This window comes from Ambystoma mexicanum, chromosome 9, assembly GCF_040938575.1.
Source record: "Ambystoma mexicanum isolate Mex_15411 chromosome 9, UKY_AmexF1_1, whole genome shotgun sequence".
Taxonomy (NCBI): Eukaryota; Metazoa; Chordata; class Amphibia; order Caudata; family Ambystomatidae; genus Ambystoma; species Ambystoma mexicanum.
Genome location: NC_090931.1, coordinates 1287725941 through 1287745619, shown reverse-complemented (window position 1 = coordinate 1287745619; position 19679 = coordinate 1287725941). Strand labels below are relative to the sequence as shown.

Sequence of the window (19679 nt, the reverse complement as noted above, 5' to 3'; positions counted from 1 at the left end):
TAAATAAAGTGGGACTGGATTGTGCAAATCTATTGCTGACCTATACAACCTGGATTGTGCAAATCTATTGCTGACCTATACAATCCTTGTTGCTGGAAGAAGGTTGGATGAAGTGGAGAACACTGAGACTAAGCCTATGAAAAGGATGAGCTAAACAGAAGAGTGAACCTGAACGATTAGCATTTCGGCCATGTGTAAATAAAAAAGGCAAATGAACTAAATAGATTCTATGTCAAGACAGACCGGAGGCAAGTATTATGCTTAAACTTCCTTAATTTCTACTCTTCAGCAGTTTTAAATCTTTGCACTTTGAAACTCAAACTTTATTTTATGCATAATTTTTTCAACATTAAGGAACTACAAGTTCCGGTCAGTCCTTGCACTCCTGTAGTTCCTTCCTGTCTCCAGACCTAACACCTCACTTCCTGTCCAGGTACCTCCCTCTTTCTTTTCTGCTCTTCACTGAGATACGTACATGTATGCATGGCTTACAGTGTAAAATGTTTTTGTGTTAATTACATTATTATGGTAGTAAGAATGATTCTTAAAGCTCGTGATACAAGGTAGATGCATTTTGCTTCAGTGAGAGGGCTCTTTAGGTCCCGTAATTGCATCTTAAGTATCTGCTTCAGCACGACAGGGTCAATGCAACGCAGCATTTGGGAAGGACATAAACAGGGTCTGTGCTCAGCTCGGAGCACCCCCGGGGGCCGGGTTAACCTCCTTTGGCATTTCAGAGCTCCGGGAACTTAAAAAGGAGCCGGGAGACTAGCGTGGTGCTTCTGCGCATGTGCGAGTGACGCAATCGGCACGTGCCCGCATCGCAAATCAGGACATGAGTCAGAGCCACACCAAAGACGTTGAGCTCCTACAGACGTCACATGAGTGCGCTTGTTCTTCTTGCTGATAGACTTTTATCCATCAGCTGTGATTTTGGATACCGAGGCTTGAGCCTCATTACTCCATCTTCTCGGTTTGAGTATGTAGTCGTGGGTTTGTGTTCTTCTTGGTCTGTGTGGTCTTGTCACAGAAGAGCTGGGGTGATTAGACTGCGGAGAGGTTCAGGAGCGTGATGCGACTTCACTGCTAGTGCAGGATCAGAACACACAGTGACTGATCTCGAAGCTTACATCATTTGCATAGAGAGAGCTGTAAAATAGATTATCTAATCTCGGCCACATAAAAAAAGGCGCAAAGATAAGTAGTGAGAATAATCAATATGTATATTTGATCTGTTTATAAGTTCTTCTCAGTGAGAGTGGGTGTGGGTGTGGCACAACAGCCTGCTCAGTCAGGCAGTGGCACCAGCAGCACAAAGCATCTCACATCCAGGCAAGTGCTAATAAGAAAGGGGCACAACGAAAGAATACGCTTGGAGTGAAGATATCCAAGAAGACACAGAGCCTGAGAGTGAACTTGCACTCAGTTTTAAGAAGGTGCTGGGGGGACACACTGAAGGAGGCTGTGGCCCAAGGGGTTAAGCCCCTACACAAGAGATTAGATACCCTGTTGGAGAGCAACAGTAATACGGAGCAGAGTGGAAAAGTGTAAGGCACACCCGCAATAGTCTCCCAATCACAGGGTGACAAACTGGGGAGTAATACGACCCAGAAGAGAAAGGACTCTTATACTCCCCTAGGTTCAGACACCAGGGGCATCCACATGGCTCCACAGGCAGCAGACGCATTCAGGAAACTCAAAGACGCTTTCCTCCAGAGATCAGCGGTGCCATGCCTCCTACCCCCTTCTCCAGGGGACGATAATATAGGGGATACGGATGGGACACCGGACACTGATGTCGCGACAGGTGTTGAAAGGCCCGCGGCAGAGGCGGAAACAGTGCCCATCCAGTGCAAAAGAAAGCAAGGAAAGAAAAGCATGTTGAGGTACCAGTGTCAGATTGGTCTGACCCCGATTCAATTAGAAACCCAAGATACTAAGTGGTGTACGCATCCTCTACCCCAATTCCTAGTCTCCCAGATTGACAGTGGCCAAAGATATCACCGACCATGCTCGTTTCCCTCTGGCTCCAGACTGTAGGGTAGCCCGCTCCCATTAGACTACAATGGAAAGCTGAACAATAGACTTCCAGGGGATTGTGCATGTTGGTCACAAATATCCGAGTGGCTGAACCAATGATTACCCAGATGTAGCACAATCTGGGATGTGGGAAAACCAGTTCTAAGAAGGTTGTTAAGTAACAAGACCTCACCCTATTTCAGAACGATAGAAGCAATGCGTAAAGCCTTAGAAGAAGCAGTCAGTGAATGTGAGAAGCAACACAAGGAAAGTGGGTTCTGTGTAGCTCTTAGAGCCTTGTGGATAGCCAGAACCAGTTGGAAGCAGTCTGGGACACGTCCCCGTGGCACCAATGGCATCTTACATCGAAGAATGGAGTTGTGACAGAAGGCTCTGCTCTGGGCAGCTGGTGGCTGCTAACGCACTAGATGTCACGGCAGTTGCAGTATAGTGTTCATGGCTGTGGTCAGTGATGCGCTTCTGGATCATACATCTCCCGCCAACGACGACCATGCTTCGCGCAACGTTGTGGGTTGCTTTCCAGACACTGATGCTGTGTTCCCCTCGTAACTTTCCCAGTCCTGCTGCTGTCCTTGTCCCGTTCGTTCCTGCCCTCTCCTTACCTGTCTTGCTGGATTTTGCCTCATGTCTCCTGGTCTTCTTACCTGCTGGTTCCTTGGTCCTGTGACAGCCATTGCCTACCCAGGAATCTGTGCCTGCACGTCCAGTCTCCAGCAAGCAATCATATTAAGAGGGGTTTTCTCCATATCATTTGAGGTTTCATTCAGTGTGCTTGACTCCCCCGTAGGTCACCATGCACTCCAATTTCACAAGAGGGAATGGTGGCTGCTTAAAGGCCTGACACAAAGAAACAAGGTAAGGTCAGTGCCTAATAGAAGCACATATGGCTGAACATATGGCTCAAGCTATTCTCCAGACTTATGTTGGGAAGGAGTCGGACCCAACCCACCCCCTAGGCGGTTCAGAGTGAGACAATCCCCATTAGGAGAACTGTAATGGACTAAGGGGGGAGGTGGGCATCTTAGCATTCTCACACGATCACCATATTATGCTTAGTAGACGTAGTATATGCATGAAAACAAGCGCGCCATTTTATTGTGAACAAGCGCCATTTTATTATCCATAGTTGTAACCGAGGCATGCAAAGCCACAAGAAATTCAGCGTGTTAGATTACATGTAGGAGCCCGATTCCCAAAACCACAGCGAGATGGGCTGCACTTCCAATCTCCAAGAAGCCCTCTTTTGTTGTACAGGATGTTGCCAATGTGTTTTATTTAGGAGGTATGTGCCCTGCAAGGACATGAGACAGAGCGAGGCGTCTCAACGTGCATGCTTATCGTTGCCTGACTGAAGCAGGCCTCTGACCCCCACCCAGCTAACCACAAGTTACAGCCCTCATAACTGTCTCAGATCTGAGACCCCCTGAATTCCACCATAGCGGATTACCCCAGCCCACCAACCATCAACTAAATGGCCATCAATAGATCTAAAGAATATTATTGTGCTATTTAAGTTCACAACAACATTATTTGTAAAGCAAGGTACAGGGAGGGATACATTATAGTTCAAAACGAGGGTGGAAACCTTGGGTGCAGGCAATGCAATAAGGAATTAATGTAGGGTGCGTGGGTCAGTAAGATCTAAGACTTTTTCTATTCCAGTCCCTGAGCCTCCCAGGTGCACACTGTAACGATAGAAATAACAATGTTGCATAGTTTAGAATGAATTGGTAGTTTGACCTTGGCTCCCTGGAGAGGAGGCCAGCAGCACCATGAAGATGGACCAATGGTTTGGCAACCCATATGGAGCGGACCCTATAGGTGTAGTGCCCATTCAATAGGGATGGTGAAGTGTATCATTTAGTATTATGTCACGAGTGACGCTGTTCAAAGTTATAATGTGCTGTCAAAGGTCTGAGGTCCCAGAATATTCCGTAGCAGCAGAGTCCTTTGCTGATACTTATTTTGTATGTGAATAAAAACACATTCTCCTTGCAAGAGTTTTTACATTTTTTATTTTAAGATATCTTTTTATTGTTTTGAAACACAAACCATATAAGCATTCACTTCCCTTCAATTAATTGTTCCGTCCCGGAACTACAGTGAGTCAACCGTGTATCTACCTGAGATCAAATCGTATCACATTGCACCCATCCACCTTATGACATCCCCAGTTATCCTCATCAGTTCCTCTCCTCCCATTTGCCCCAAATTTTCATAGCTTTCGCTGGGCAACCCAGTACGGCGTAGATTCGGTACTCCACTGCCACACACATGTCAACATCGGCAACCTATTTGTCCAGGGCCGGACTCTCTGCGAGCCCCAGCGCTGCGCTATATTGCATTTATCAGTCCAATCACTGTGAATAGCAAACGTTTTTCCCAACGGTTGATAGTGTCCTCGTCAGGGATGGCCGTTAACAGTAGTTTGGGGTCCATTGGTATCGCTCTTCCCACAGTATCGGATGTTTTACAGCATTGTTGCCAAAAGATCTGAATCCGAGGGCATTCCCACAGGATGTGTATGAAGGTGCCTTCCTCTGTTTGGCATCGTAAGCAGTTTGGTTCGGGGACTATGCAACCTATGTAAAATCTTCAGCTGTATCAACCGGAGCTGAGAGCTGATGGATATCTCTCGCGGGTGCATTAAAGCCAGAATCCAGTCTTCCAGATCAATAGTGCCCACATCAATTTCCCATTTCGATTTAAGGTTGGCTAGTTCCTGCGTGGCAAAGGATGTTATGGCAGAGTATAAAGTGGAAGTGACTTTAGTGGGTATATGTTCTATCAAAAGGCTTGCATTCCAGAGGGGTGCATTGGGGCATGTCTGCAAATGATGGTATGCATCTGTGCAGCGCATGGGCAATATGCATATAGTGGTACCGATCCGTGTCCGGGAGACCACATTTTTGCTGCAGTGCCTCAAATGGAGTGAATTCCCCCTCAGTTAGGATATCCCCAACTACAGTGATTCAGGCTTCCAACCCTCTTGACCATGTCGGTATCTTACTCATTTCAGCAAGGTTACTGTTATTACAGAGAGGTTGCATCTGGGTTACCTTATCTCCCCACCCAATGTATCTATGGGCTTTCTTCCATATTATGACAGTGTGCTGCCATTGTTTGTAAGGGGGGATTGGGAAGGGGTTGGTAAAGCATTGCCAGTGGCGTCATTTTGTCGTCCCAGCCTCTCGGCTTTGATGTGTGGTAGTCCCTGGTCTCTGTAAAGCACGTCATGATGTACTACCATTTGGCTCACCCAATAGTATGATTGAAGATGTGGCAGTCCCACTCCCCCCTCCCATATTGACCTCTGTAATATGCTGAGGGTGATGCAGAGGTGACCTCCTCCACATATAAATTCCCTAAGTAGACCGTCTATCTGTTGGAAAACCGAATCTGGAATCAAGAGTGGGGCGTTTTGTAAAATATATAAGAAGCGTGGTAACGCTAACATTTTGAAGAGTGCCACTCTTCCCAGTAGCTTCAAGGGGAGAAGCTTCCAATGTCGGATGTTGTTTGAGAACCGGTCAGCAATCGGGTGTAAATTACTGGGTATGTATTCCGTTATGTCCCTCGATATCTGGATTCCCAAATAGTGGAAGCTGTCGCGTTCAATGTGATATGGACAGTCTGGCGGCATCGCATATTCCCCACCTTTCACCGGGAAGAAGACTGATTTCCCTGAGTTAACTCGTAGTCCACTGAAAACACTAAAACCCGTCAGCATGTTTGCGACTAGGGCTGGGTCACCCAAATAACTGAAGAGATCATCAGCGTATAAGGAGAGCTTGTCCTCTCCCCCGTCTGGCCAACGGAAACCCAGCCATCTGCTGACCTGGCGGAGCCACAAGGCCAGAGGCTCGATAGCCAGCGCGAACAGTAACGGGGATAGGGGACACCCCTGTCACGTTCCCCTGCCCAGTGGGAATGGGCTAGATGGCCATCCGTTGTGCCTGGTCCATTTAGAAGAGTCTGAAGGATCTGCAAGAGGAAAAGTCCTTGCAGGAGGAGTTGGGTCGGGATGTAGGGCCTCTTGTAAGAGGAGAGGAGGCCGGAGAATAGCCCTCAGGCGAAGAAGGGGATGTCCTGGGGTCCAAAACATGCAAAGTAGTCTTAGAGAGCTTTTCCCGAAGCCTCTGGAGTGTTTTTTCACTGAGTGAACCCTTTTGGGAGCGCCTTTCTGCGCTACCGTTTTGGAAGTTGAAGATTTAGAGGAAGCGCCTGCTACAGAAAGAGCTTTAACACCATGTGTAGGTCGCAGAGGCGATTGCGGAGAGGGTGCCGAACCGCGAGGCTCGGAAGGCCCAGTCGAATACTTTGATGGACCTGCGGGCGTGGCAACTTTCCTCGAAGGGTCCACCGGGGAGAATTTGGGGGCTGTGTGCTTAGAAGCATGTGATGTGGGAGTGTCCCTGTCGCCGGGATGTGACATCCCCATAACACTGCCAGTGGCATGCCTGTCAGGCCCAGAGATGGACACATGGGAGCGTGAGGGCTCCACAATAAGGTCAACAGCCTCGGAATCGACGCCACGGCTGCCACCAGATCCCTCGTATAAGGCGACGGTGGGGGAGTGACTCTCGGCCTGCATGGCGTAGGCCGCCCACCGTTTTGTATGCCTGTCTTTCAGGGCCTTAGGCCGAAAGAGCTTACAGGCTTTACACAAACGCTCGTCGTGGTCACGAGAGAGACACCAATTGCATCAGCGATGGGTGTCCTTCCAAGGGAATTTGCCATTGCAAGACGGGCAACATTTAAAGGGAGTATTCTGCATAGCAGAGGGAAGTGTAAGGAAGGCATGGCATCAAAGTAAGACAGACATGTGGTCACAGTTCAAGGGTGTTTATTAAAATGTAAAGTTGGTGAGATAAACGCCTAATCTAAACCTAAATTTAAGATGGGAGCAAGCTACGACCATCAAATAATAATACATTCCTAGTGGAGCCTAGTCAAATGAAAAAAGGGCCTATACTAAAAAAAAACGATTGCCACTCCTTAGCGCTATGCTACAAAAGAGAGTAGGATAATGTTCACAAGAAAAGAAAGAAGTGCTCGCAAAATGATAAGTCAGGATGTTATGACCGGGGTCTCCCTTCCCGACGTTTTAGCACTGGACAAGGCAGGACTTTCGAGCTTAGCACACTGCTGGGCTTTTTCGGCACAAACTTACAGTTCCTTTTCTCCGAATCGAGGCCTTCAAGTCTCTTCAAGCCTGATATGCCAAAACAACAAAAGTTCCTTCTGTTAACCTTTGCGTCGGATGATTAACCCCTCACCCTTGAATCCCCCTCAGCCGTGCTCCAATCCTTTTCTCAGTCATCAGTCTCCCTCAGTCGGGCTCTGACAACCAGAGTGCTTGCCAATTTAAATAGAGACTTCTGAAGGGTGATCTTGTCGTGCTGGGTCACTCTGTTAGCCGTCGTCAAGCGCAGGCTTTATACCATCCCAGTTCGCACAGTGTTCTCCTCAGCTGGGCGCAAATACCTGTTTTACAATAACAAAACCGAACAAAACGGAAATAGCAAACCGCCATTTGACCATTCTAAACGCATGGGTAGACAAACTAAAGGCTAAGCTGTCTGAGATTGCATGTACAGAAGAGGACTTGAAAACTAATCCTGTAAGAGTAAAGTTTAAAATGGAAGTCCAAGATTGGATTGATACCATCGATAAAGCGCAGGCCAACAAACTCACAAAGCACCTCCCTCCAAACTTCAATAGATTGAAAATGCTGTTGGCCTATTGCATCAAATTCCCGAACAAACAGCTCAGGAAAACGTACATGAGAGCACGCCTAAACCTGCTCACTACCCGTGAAATTCAGGCAGTCAGGCTGCAAACAAACTGCAAAGAATGCAGACTATGCATTCAGCAAAATCAACCTGAAACCCTAAGGCATCTCCTGCTACAATGCCCGGAGCCAAGTGATGTAAGAGCTACCTACCTGAACAGCCTGTGCACAGATTTTGTGGGGGATAAAGAAGAAGAAGAATCTATATGGTGGAATAGGCTGATGTCGGGTGAAAAAACGAAATGGACTGCCTCTGGAGTGAAATGAGCCTTAGGTGAGGGTTTTTAGTACATAAGCAGCATCGTCCTTGTAAAATTCGCAAAAGCGATTAAACACAAGTAAATAAAACTTATGCAATGTGTCAAGGACTTTCGATTGCACAAGGGATTTGACTTGATCCTTGTATGACCACCTTAACACCTTATACCGTCCTTACCTATGGCCACTTGGTACTTGTAGTTTCTTTACTCACAATGTTCTTTGTTCAGGAGAGGGGTACCAGTCAGAGACCTTTGACTGAGCGCCCAACGCCACACCAGACCACTCCATCTCTGGTACCAAGTGTGTTCACAAAAGACCTCTTGTCTATTTATCTTCTTAATGTTGCCACTGAAACCTTGAGCCTAACACAGGCCGGTTGACTATCAGGTTCTTCCGACTCTCCGGATGTGCTGTTCTTGTTGGCAGTTCCTTTGTCACCTGGAGTCTAAGATGGTACCACGATAGCAACCACGTGTCCCCGCCCTGGCTATCAGTGCAGGAGGGTGCCATGTACCACTGACATCCGTCACACTATTTGACAGCTACGATTCCCGGTCTTATGTTCCTTTCATCAGTGGCTTTGCAGGTTTGGGTTGAAAAGGGCAAGTGCAACTCCCTCACTGGCATCCTTTCAGGTCTCGCCACCTTTCTCCTCCGTCTGAACTGCCGTCCTGGAATGGCTCCTTCCTCGTTCGGCCTTGCTCGGAGTGTGCTCTGCCTTTTATCTCTAAGGGGAAGGGAAAGGGTAGTCAGGTGGGTGTAGTTGTCGGCAATTGCCCAACTCTGCCTGACCCCTGTGTTGGGACATGTCAGGTAAACGGCTTGGGTATTAGTCCATTGTCGTTCACGCTGTGAGAAAGTGTTTGTGTTGCAAAGGGGGAGTAGAGTTTCTAAGTATCCCACTGGGCAGGATGGGGAAAAGGTTTTATAAGCAAGGTGATACCACGTCTCACCCTTCGGTGTCCCATTTCCACTCCCCGAAGACCCTCCATCCAGGTGATCCTCCCGCACTAATCCACCCCCAGGAACTGGATCCAACAGCGATGGCCATGTCCTGGCCACCTGGATGACAGATCCCCGGGGACTAGCCGGTGAGACACCTTCAGGTTTCTCACAGAAGCGGCAGCCAGACCAAGCGGAAGGGAAGAGAAGGGGTAAAAGAAAGTCATTCTCAGAGGAGAAAATACGAACAGTGCCCCACTCTCCCTACTGCGAAGGCTAGGCCGGAGGGCCAAGTCCACGCGGTAAACAGTCACAGGGCCTTGACTCGCACAGTATCTCCTTGGCTCGCTCTTCTGCCAAGTATGCAATTCCTCCCAAGTTTGCTTTAGGATCACAGACCCTCTCTTTGAGGTGGGGGGCCTCGACTCGCACAATGGCGTTGTCCCCCCTTCGTTTCACTCTCCTGCCAAGTAGAAAACTCTCTCAGGCTTTCTGCAAGGTCCCAGACCCTCTCTTTAAGGTTCACTTGCTCATCTCTGTGCCTTCTCACACCTTGTGCTGTTCCCGGGTTACCTGCGTACCAGTCTCTCCTTCCCAGGTCAGTACAGGTGTTCCCTGAGCTTCCGCTGCTTCTCTGTAGGACCAGGTCACGCTCGAGACTTTTTCGCAGTCGGCAGTGGTTTGTTTGATGTTTGCTCCTTCCCAGCAAGATGTCCTTTCCACAGGATCCCTCGCCAGTGCAATGGAAGCCTGGAGGATTCCTACGACAGTCATGCGAGGAGTCCTGGAATCAGTGACCTCTCTCGCGTTCTTCTCCTCTGTGCTCGGCTTCCAAGGGGATAGCCCTCCCCTCTTCTGCCTCTCCGCTCCCCAGCTTGCCGCTGCTGCTGAGCCTCAACACCTTTGAAACTCCTGCAAAGGATAATTATACTGCTTTAGGCCAATCACTGGTCTCAGAAGACTAGACCACTCATTCTGCTTCTCAAACAAAATCTTTGTGCTCACTGTCCTCCTCCCAGTACTAGCCTTAATCTGATATTTGAAAGTCTTTGGATTCTCATACTTGTTTGTTAAGCTAGATGGAATAAATTGGTAATAAAATATGTCAGTTCTGTCTAAGCAGGTATTGGAATGATTTAAAGAAGAGGAAGGAGCAGGGTTGATTACGTCGGTCAGATACTGCCTTCTCTGATGATGTTGGTTCCCAATCTCAGAGGGCAATTATTTTGCCACAAAATCTTCCACTTGTATGCCGTCCACAGGAGAAACAACGGGGGTCATTACAAGGTTGGCGGTATGGGGTTAACGACGCCGGTAACGGTGCCATTAACCCCTTACCGCCGCATTACGAGGTCCTTTAGCGGGTCCCGCTAAGGGCGGCTGGTTTTACCAGGCACCCTTAGTGGGAGCTGCTAAAGGACCAGCATGCTAACAACGGCCCGTTATTAACCAGCCCGTTGTTAGCATGGTCCCCATTCCCATTGAGCCATATGGGGGCTCGAATGGGGATGGGTTCCCTGAATGGGGAAAAACCGGGTCCTCCAAGGTTGGAACAGCCCAGTAATTCCCCATTCAGGGAACCCGGACCCGGTATTCAGTAAGGGGGTAGCCATGGTGCTAGAAGCGCCATGGCTACCTCCAACCTTGTAATGACCCCCCAATGTCCTGTGGACATACTGCCCTAGCACCCAGAAGAAGGTCTCCCTCTAGGGGAGAAGGGACAACAACCCCAGATTAATCACACCATGCACAAGCACCATAGAAAAATGTACAGTTTCACACATGGACACATGAGAATCGCCCATGAGTGTCAAGGACATCCACGACATGAATCGCTCGCTCACTGCACACACAGCAAAAAGGCACCATGGCATGCCAAAAGGCAATCTGCACTCCCACCAAATACATGTAGGAGCACACATTAGGCCAAAGACCCCAAAGAGGCCACTTGAATGTTGCATGAGTGTAATGTAAGCCAGCAGACATGTTTCCCAGACTACTAACCGCATGCTCATCTCTTCCCAACAGGAACACAGTCCACAGACATCGATGGAGCTGGACCATCGACCTCTGTAGCCAAACCTGCGAAGTCCACATCCTCTGCCAGGAGGCCCAAGCGGCAGGGTCACCAGCAGAACAACACCTGTATCACCCCCACCACCATCAGCTGCATCAGCCGACCCACCACCATCATCACCCACCGCTGCAAGTGCCACACAGCAGTGCCTGTGTCTGCCGTTCTCACCACATCAGTGGTCAGAGCCCTCACCACCTGTCAGCAGGGAGACACACCAGCCCCAATAGCCACCTCTGGAAGGCCACAGTCTGAACACCCTGTGCTGCTGTCCCTCCTGTGCCCTCAACACCACCACCAGCACTGTAGACAACAGTCCATGGTGGCAGGGTCACCACCACTGACGAGGAAGAGGATGATGATATGTCCTACCCCTCTGCTTGTTGTAGCACACTGCCTCCCACCACTGCCACTGCCCAGCATAGAGACACTGGATGCACGCCTGCTTGCCAATGAGAACAGGCAGTTGGTACTCTCCGTCATGGCACGCCAGCAACTTGATCATATGGGCATGATGCAGGAATGCATGCAGGAGTTGGGCTGCAGGGCTGGCAGGTCCCTCAAAAGTGTTGCTGCTGCCATCGTCTCCCTTGCCCAAAGGGTGCATGAGGGCAATATGGTAGCCTCTGCCACAGCTCAGGCCATCAATCACAGCATTCTATTGACTCTGCAGCGCATGCAGCGACAGGGATCTGACTCGCCAACCTCTGTCACCACCACCGAGGGCTCCCAGCCTGGAACCCCACAGCGCTGCTCCCAGCGACTCCAGTCATCAAAGGAGCGGGCAAAGAGCCCAATGGCAAAGAGGCGCCACATGTAACTGTAAAACACTGGCAGGGTGCATCACTGGGTGTTTGAGAATGGTGAGGTGTGTTTGGGGGCAAAGTGAGAGGGGTGGTTGGGGGTTGCCACTATTCACATTACAATACAAAACATCTCACTCACATGAAGCAAGGACTGGACATTCCTTTTTTCAAACAAGTGTTTACTGTGATGGTGCATGATATTTACAAAGGTGCAACGTGTGTGCAGAGTGGAGGGTAAACTAGAACAAAAGCTCTCAAGAAGTTCTTGCCCGGCCATGCGCCCATCCCTGGCCTCCATGCTCTCAATGCCCACATGCATGGGTCCCGCTGACGTAGCATCATCCTCTGGGGGGGGAGGCATTTCCAGATCTGGGGGCTGGGGTATGTTGCACCTGACACAGATCTTATGCAACATTGCGCAGGCCAGGACATTCTGTCCAACCGTATCTGGCCTGTACATCACACCGGTGTATGCATCAGAATCGGGCCTTTAAGAGGCCAAAGGTCTCATCAATGGCCACCCTGGTCCTAACGTGGGCCCTATTATATGCCATCTCCTGCTGCATCTGGAGATTCCTCAGAGTGGTCATCGGCCATGGAAGCAGTAAGTATCCAGAGTCACCTACAAGGGGGAAACACAGAGGTATCACTTAGGATGCCCAGCAGTGGTATTGCCTGTCACGTGGCATCTCAATGGTCAATCTGTGCATGCATGTCCCATTTCACATTGTGCCACACTGTTCCACATTCCAGTCCCTGCATGTGAATTGCATTGCCATGAGGGTTGTCCAGTCTGACATGGAAATACTGGCACACAGTGCAAGGCCCACACACATTGCATTTTGGTATCTGACCGTGAGGGCGCCATTTCATTGGTGGCGGGGGGTCTCTGCCTATGCATTGCCACCATGCATGGTACCCAATGGGAGTCTGGGTCACATGTGAAGATGGTCTTTGTGGCATCCATGACGGTGTGTATGGTTACTTGTGAACGAAGTGTATGCCAGTTCTGATGGCAGGGTAGTGACCCTCAGTAGTTGTTTGGCAGTGTCTCATCCCATGTATGGGTGTGTCATTGGGTGGCGCAATTTACGGCGTCACCATGGGCAACATTGTTGTTCTTGGGACCTGCACCTAGTTTTGGCCTGTAACGCAGAGCTTACACCAGGTGTGTGTGGGCCTGGGTAGCCTGTTCCAATCATGTGCGTGTCATTGGATACGCACACAGGTAATTGTGCATCACTGTAATGTGTTGTTCCCTGTGACTGTACGTAGTAGACCTTGGTCTTTGTTGTTGTTGCCTTCAGTCATCTCCAGGTTGGACACTGGGCTCTTGGGCGTGCCCCTGGGCGTACATTTGCTTCCCCTAGGTGGCCATGTCAACCTATTCACTGCCATTGCATGGGGGGGTTGCATTCTGGTACCTGTAGTGGATTGCATGTGGATGTCCTGTTGGGGTTGGATAGGTCCAGTCAGTGGCTGATGCATCCCCATTCATGTGCTACTCCTGTGTGTTGTGACCTGTTATTTGAGTGGTGCACTGGTAGGTCCTGTATGTACAGGGACCATTCCGGACATGTATTTGTGACATTTTTGCCCCCTACACCTTTTGCCTGTCACTCATGCTGCAAGGTAGATGGGATTGTACATGTACTCACCTAACATCCAAGTCCTTTGTCCTCTGTGACACTTCATGTAGGCCGACAGCATGCTGTTCCACAGGACCATTACGTCATCGGTTGATCCTGGGAATCGGGCACTGCCGTGCATGATGCTAAGGTCGGCGTCATAGGTGACCTGGACATTCATGGAATGGAACTGCTTCCAGGTCCTCTAGCACTCCTCTGAGGCGTGCGAGTGGGGGCACCAGCTCAACATGCGTGCAGTCCAATGCTGCCACCAGATTGGACATGCCTGCAATTGCAAAGAAGCAGGCCTTGGTGGCGTTGAGCTGTGCCTGGGTGGTAGGGAGGGCGATGTGCTGGCCCACATGGCGCAGGAGGGCCTCCAGCACCTTCACCAGCACTCTGGAGTAGGCAGGCTGTGAAATCCTGCGCAGCTGGCTCACAGAGTGTTGGAACGTGCCAATGACCACGAAGTGCAGGACCAGCACCAGCTTTACTAGCGGTGGTATGGCTGACTGGATGTCGATCCTGCTCCCAATGTCCACCTGAATTCGGGCCAGGGGGTCAATTATGGTCTCCATGCTTACGCGGTACATGATTAGTACCTGCCTGTCAGTGAGGGCCCACGGTGTGACCCTTGTGCGAGGGATCCCTGCATGCCTCTGCCTCGCCACCTGCATCCCCATCATACTCATCCTCCTCTGCCTTCCCTCCCTGGCCTCCTGTTGCCTCTGCTGCTATTCCAGCCACAGCAGCTGTAGATTGGCATGCAGCAACTCCAGATTCATGTTTGCAACAATCACTGGCAGAATGGTTGTATTGGGAAGTGTTTTTGGGGGAAGGTGTGGCACTTTTGTACTCTTCCTGTGTGCACCTGGATGGATTGGGTGCACCTGTGACCTTATTTCCTAAACCTATGTCCATTTACCGGCTGCTTCGAGGTGTTCTCTGCCTTGGTTTTGCCAGTATTACCATCAAATATCAGCCGGTATTACCGGCAAAGCCAATCTCCTAATATGCATTTTTTTCTTCTTTATTTGTTTTATTGATATCTGTACACTTTATATTTGATTTACTTGACTGTATTCTGGCAGGTTCTGCCTGCCGTTTGGTTCTCCTTTGTGCAAGTTATAAATAAAGTTGAGAAAAAAGAAATCAGGACTAAAAAAAAGTTCCCTAAAAGGGTGGAAGTCTGGAATCGAACTATGCCCTCCACTTTGTCACCACTGGCTTCCTGCCCTTTTTAAAAGGTCCCACCATAGAGCGTTACCCCCCAGTCCCCTATTTGCCCCAGTAGATTTCCATTCTTTTTCCTATCCTAGCATGGCAGATGGGGGTCATACAGCCATTTTGGTCCAGCGGAGGATGTAGAAGGCACATAATGCACGGGATGTTTTATTTAAAGAAAGCAATGCCCCTGCCTACAACGGGAAACAGACCATTTACGGTAGACTAAAGATATTGATGTTCGCTGTGGAGTGCTGTACACTTTAACACAAAATGATGTCACACGAATTGACTGAGAAAATACAATTAATAACGTACTTTTTGAAAAAAAAAGTCAAACCACGCTGGAGAATGTAAATGAATTGCTCCGGTAGTTTTACATGCCGTAGTCCTGGAGCAAGGCCCTCTCTGCCACAAAAAGATCCCCACACGTTCACCTCCCTTGGTAGAGCACATCGAAAGCGTCCAACTCGCATTGGGGTTTGTGGTGGGGGGGGGGGGAGAGGCGTGACACGTTCACTAGTGGGCAGGGATTTCTTTTCTAACTTTTATTGAAAACAAGCCATATGTGGAGGCAATCTCCTTATCATATGGCAAATGAGGCACGTGTATGGAATCTTTCATAGAAGGCAGAACCACCCAGATGTGTTTCAGTATGCCTGGATGACTCAAAAGTCAAGATTGTTATCTGACAATATGGAAAAGGCAATTATGATGGAATTACCTTTTCCATATTGTCAGATAACAATCTTGACACTAGGCCCTGCCTGCAAGAACATGGGTAGCACAACTACGTCGACACTTATGAAGAAAAGTGGCTCCCAGCCCAAGGAGTCTGTGCTTGCCTCTCAATGCCTGCTGCAATGCCAGATAGTGTGAGTTGCCTGCTCTGCCTTTGCTCGAAAACTATAAATCAATAGAAACACCATAATCCAATAGTTATTTAGTACCCTTCAAATACAAACATGTTATAAAGTGCCATACATTTCCTAAATTAAACTGGGCCAACATCGTGTTAGCGATCCATAAAGATTTATTCATCTTGTTATAGCACTGTTTACTATTTGAAAGTTGCATCTGTTTAAATTAAATATGGCAACACACCAAGACTAATTATTACAATTGAATAAGAACATCATTTTTTTAAAAGGTAACTTACTGATGCCTCTTCAATGTTCCCTTGCTTCACAGTAATAGTCAGACCTTCTTTTGTTGTGGCTATCTGCACAGCCTCTTGATTCCCCGGAACGGCCGTTTCTTTTTTTGTGTGGATTCTTGGCAATGTCACTGGTTTTGATGGGGAACGGTCTCCAAAGTGTTTCTGTAATGCACCTATAAAGGCGCGCACCGATTCCTGCTTGGAGTCGACAAAGTGTATTTGCTGTAGGCTGCTTTTTCCGCGGCGGGCTTCCAGGTGTTCCTTAAGGGTGAGGACAATACAATCCACGCACAGGTCTAGCGGGAACCCAAAAATGCCCGAGCTGACCGCAGGGATTGCTATCGAACTGTGATTATTTGACTCTGCAAACCCAAGACACTTCTGAATTACCGTCTTCAACAAACGCTCGCTATTTGCGCGTCTGTACTCGTCCCACCTGGGCCCGACCGCATGGACCACGTGCTGGCAGGGTAAGTTCCAGCCAGATGTTACAGCTATGTCACCAGGGTTTAGCTTTCCATGTTTATGTACATATGTGTCACTATCAGCTTGTAGCTGCGGTCCCGCGGCCTTCGAAAGTGCCAGAGCCAAAGCGCCGATATGCTGCAAGTCTTCATTTGAAGCGTTCACCACTACATTAACGGGGTGCTTGCACAGGTCATCCTTGTAAACCCCTACATCTATGCCGCCAGGCAGCCTGACATGATAGCAGGGAAGGCCCGGCTCCACGCCGCACTCCTCTTCATAGTCCTCTCCGTCTTTCATCAACTTTACACAACACTTGTATTTTTGTTTGGCTGCAATAAAGCACGTTTCGTCCAGATTTTGGCAGAATTTCTTTGCTCCTGGTTTATTAACAGTTAGGACTTTAGAATGCAGTGAATTTAACACTTGGTGCACCCGCTGAGCCACATCCAGAACATCTCTCCGAGCACCGTACAGACAAATCTGCTTCTGTTTACTTTCGCATTTAAAATCAATTTTGATGTTTTTCTTTTCAATTTCAAGCAACATTGGTTTTTTCTCCTCCTTCAGAAAGTGTTCTACAACTTTGTACTGTAAGGGGATGCCCATCTGTATTTGGGTATTCTGGTCTACGAAATTGGCAACCTGCTCGTGGACCTCTGGGACTACACCCGAATAGCCAACAATTGCTACTTGGGCTTCCTCAATCTTCATTGAAAAAGTTCTCCTTCCTGAATTAAAAGCTTCCATCAAGCTGCATTTCAGTGTACGCCATTCTTCCAGTTCAGTGACACCACGGTCGTCAAGAGCAATGCACTTGAAGATTATTTCTTCCTTAATTTGATGCTCGGCTTTTTCTATGGCATCCTGCGTGTTTCCCAACAACAGCACCATATTGCCCTGAGTCTTACAAACTGCATTGATTTTTTTTGCAGTGAATAAATTATAGGACAGTTCCTCATTATCTGCTGTCTGAATAAAGTGCAAAACAAGAGGGCTGGGATTAATAGTTTTTTGCTTTAAGGTTCGCTCTCTGTCAAGTATTTCACTTTTAGCCCCGTACACTTCCGCGCGTAGCCCAACAAGAGAGACAAGGTTCACTGAATCATCGTAGGACATTGTCATATCAGGGAACATCTTCCGGATGCTCTCTTCTAATTTAGCATTGCACAGAATTGCGTACACTGCTGGGGAAATCCGCACATGTTCAGTCACACTTTGATTTGTCCTCTCAAGTGTTTTATTGGTTTGTTGTAGAATTTCAGTAAAGTGCCGCTCCATTCTGACAACGCTTTCCACAATTCCTGCCAAGGCAACCTTGCTCTTGGTGACATCAGGTAAGACGAGAACTCCAGTCTCCACTGCATTGTTCACTTTCTCTTGCATCGCTTCCCACACCACTGGATTCACAGTGTACTCAGTGGCCTTGTATTGTGACATTATGCTGGAGAACTTTGTGGTAACCTGTTCGTTCCAAGTCTTGGCAAGTTTGGCCAGTACCTTCCTCTTCTTAGATAAAGCCGAGGGAGCAAGAATTACCTCTGTGCAAGAAGAGAGTGACTGAGGCCACGTTATCTCACAATAGTAATCACCCATATCTTTATTTATGTCATACATCCTCTTCTGGTCTTTCTCAAGGTACTGCCATATAAACGGATTTACAGCTAATCGAATGGGATTGGGCAGTTTTATAACTGGTCTATCCTTTCCATACAAGGCTGTATCCAGTGAGCTGTAGTACGGATATACAGGAAATGCTTCTTTGTTCATCATATGGGGTTTTGATAAGACAGCCTCAATCGCTGCAAAAAGAAAAAAAAAAAACAATGACAAACTGATCAATATATTTTTCATAACATTGGCAAATTCATGATTTCTGTTCTCCTTTGTAACAAATTATACTCGTCTGTATGTAGGGTGGTTCAGATAAGGTTTCTTCACAATCAGAATACAAAATTAGTCATTTTATTTAAACAAAAATATAGCTAATTACTAAAACAGTAAAATAATGAAATTAAACAAAGATGAGATACCTATAACATATTAGTGATACAAGTAATTGAAGAGAGATGTGGTTATAAGTCTGATGGATTTATTTGCAAAGTAGCCTGACACGTGTTTCGAGTCTAAACCGACTCTTCATCCGAGGCTGTAAATGGGAGATGGGACCTAAGATAAATTGAATGAAGGACAGTGCCAGAAAACTCTCTCACGGTTTAACAATTGCAGTAATTTCAGCACAGCTGGAAAAGCCAAAGTGATGTGAAAGGAATCTGCTTGGTGGTGGAGGAGCAAAGCGCACAGAAGAGAGGGCTTAACAGCCCGAAACGAAGGAAGCTACACGGTGGCCCAGCACAGGGAAACCACCGGAGTGAACCTCTGCTGTGACATACACAGGAGGAGGGACTAATGGCCCGAGTCGGAGGAAGCAGCAAGAGGACCAGGCGAGGAAGGCCACAGCGGTGAGGAGCGGGGGGGTGGGAGTGAAGGAGTAGTCTACACCCGGCACCCTGAGAGCGTTGATAGGCTGCTGGATGAGGCAGGAGAGGTGAGGGACAGCGGAGAGAGCCTCATTGTGACTGGGGGAAAGCCTGAGGCAAAGAAGGCAGAGGGGCCAACCCGGACCCTCAGGTGATCCAGAGGGGCTGGACACTGTGGAAGAAGAGGTGAGGAGCCCGGGCCAGGCTCCCCATTAGAATACAATTCAGACACGAGGCTGGGACAGCAGTCTAAAAGGTATCCTCTGGGGGAGACACAACCCAGCAGACGGTCAAATAGAGCGGGGCTGTCCAACATAGAAAGCCCGGGCCACAGGGGGGGTAGCCTGATACCTTTGAGGAACCAAGAGCAGACACCAGAGGCGGTGACCACCTTACCCCCGGAAGAGAGTGATATTGGGGGGGTATAAGAAAAATCAACAGGGGGACGAATTGGGGAGCCCCCCTGCCCCCCACCCCAGAGGAACAGGCATAGCATGGACAAATCCCCAAGGCAAGGAGACGCAACGCCTCCCCTAAACAGATGGGGGGTGGGAGGAGGCGACCAACCAGTGCCGCTAAATAACCCCTGCTTACTAAAGAGGGGGAAGAAAGTGGGGACCACATCCCTCGCAAATAACAAAAAAGAGTCAGAGATGGGGGCCAGAAGGACAGAGGAGGTCAGCATATCAGGGGATAGACGGGACCCAGAGACAATGTATAAATCCAGAGGGAAAGACCGGGCCCTACCCCCGAAGCGGCCTAGAGAGCCAATGGAAAGTAATCTCCAAAAATTGTGGGATAGAGAG

General features: G+C 48.6%; 1 protein-coding gene across 1 annotated transcript in view; it reads right to left on the bottom strand.

Annotated features, from left to right (window-relative positions):
- LOC138489066 (protein mono-ADP-ribosyltransferase PARP14-like) overlaps window positions 1-19679 on the bottom strand; it is a 1172404-nt gene that overhangs the window by 836819 nt on the left and 315906 nt on the right. Inside the window, exon 7 of the mRNA XM_069616631.1 lies at window positions 15929-18195. Within this exon, the coding sequence (XP_069472732.1) occupies window positions 15929-18195 (2267 nt within the window). The remainder of the gene's footprint in view (window positions 1-15928; window positions 18196-19679) is intronic.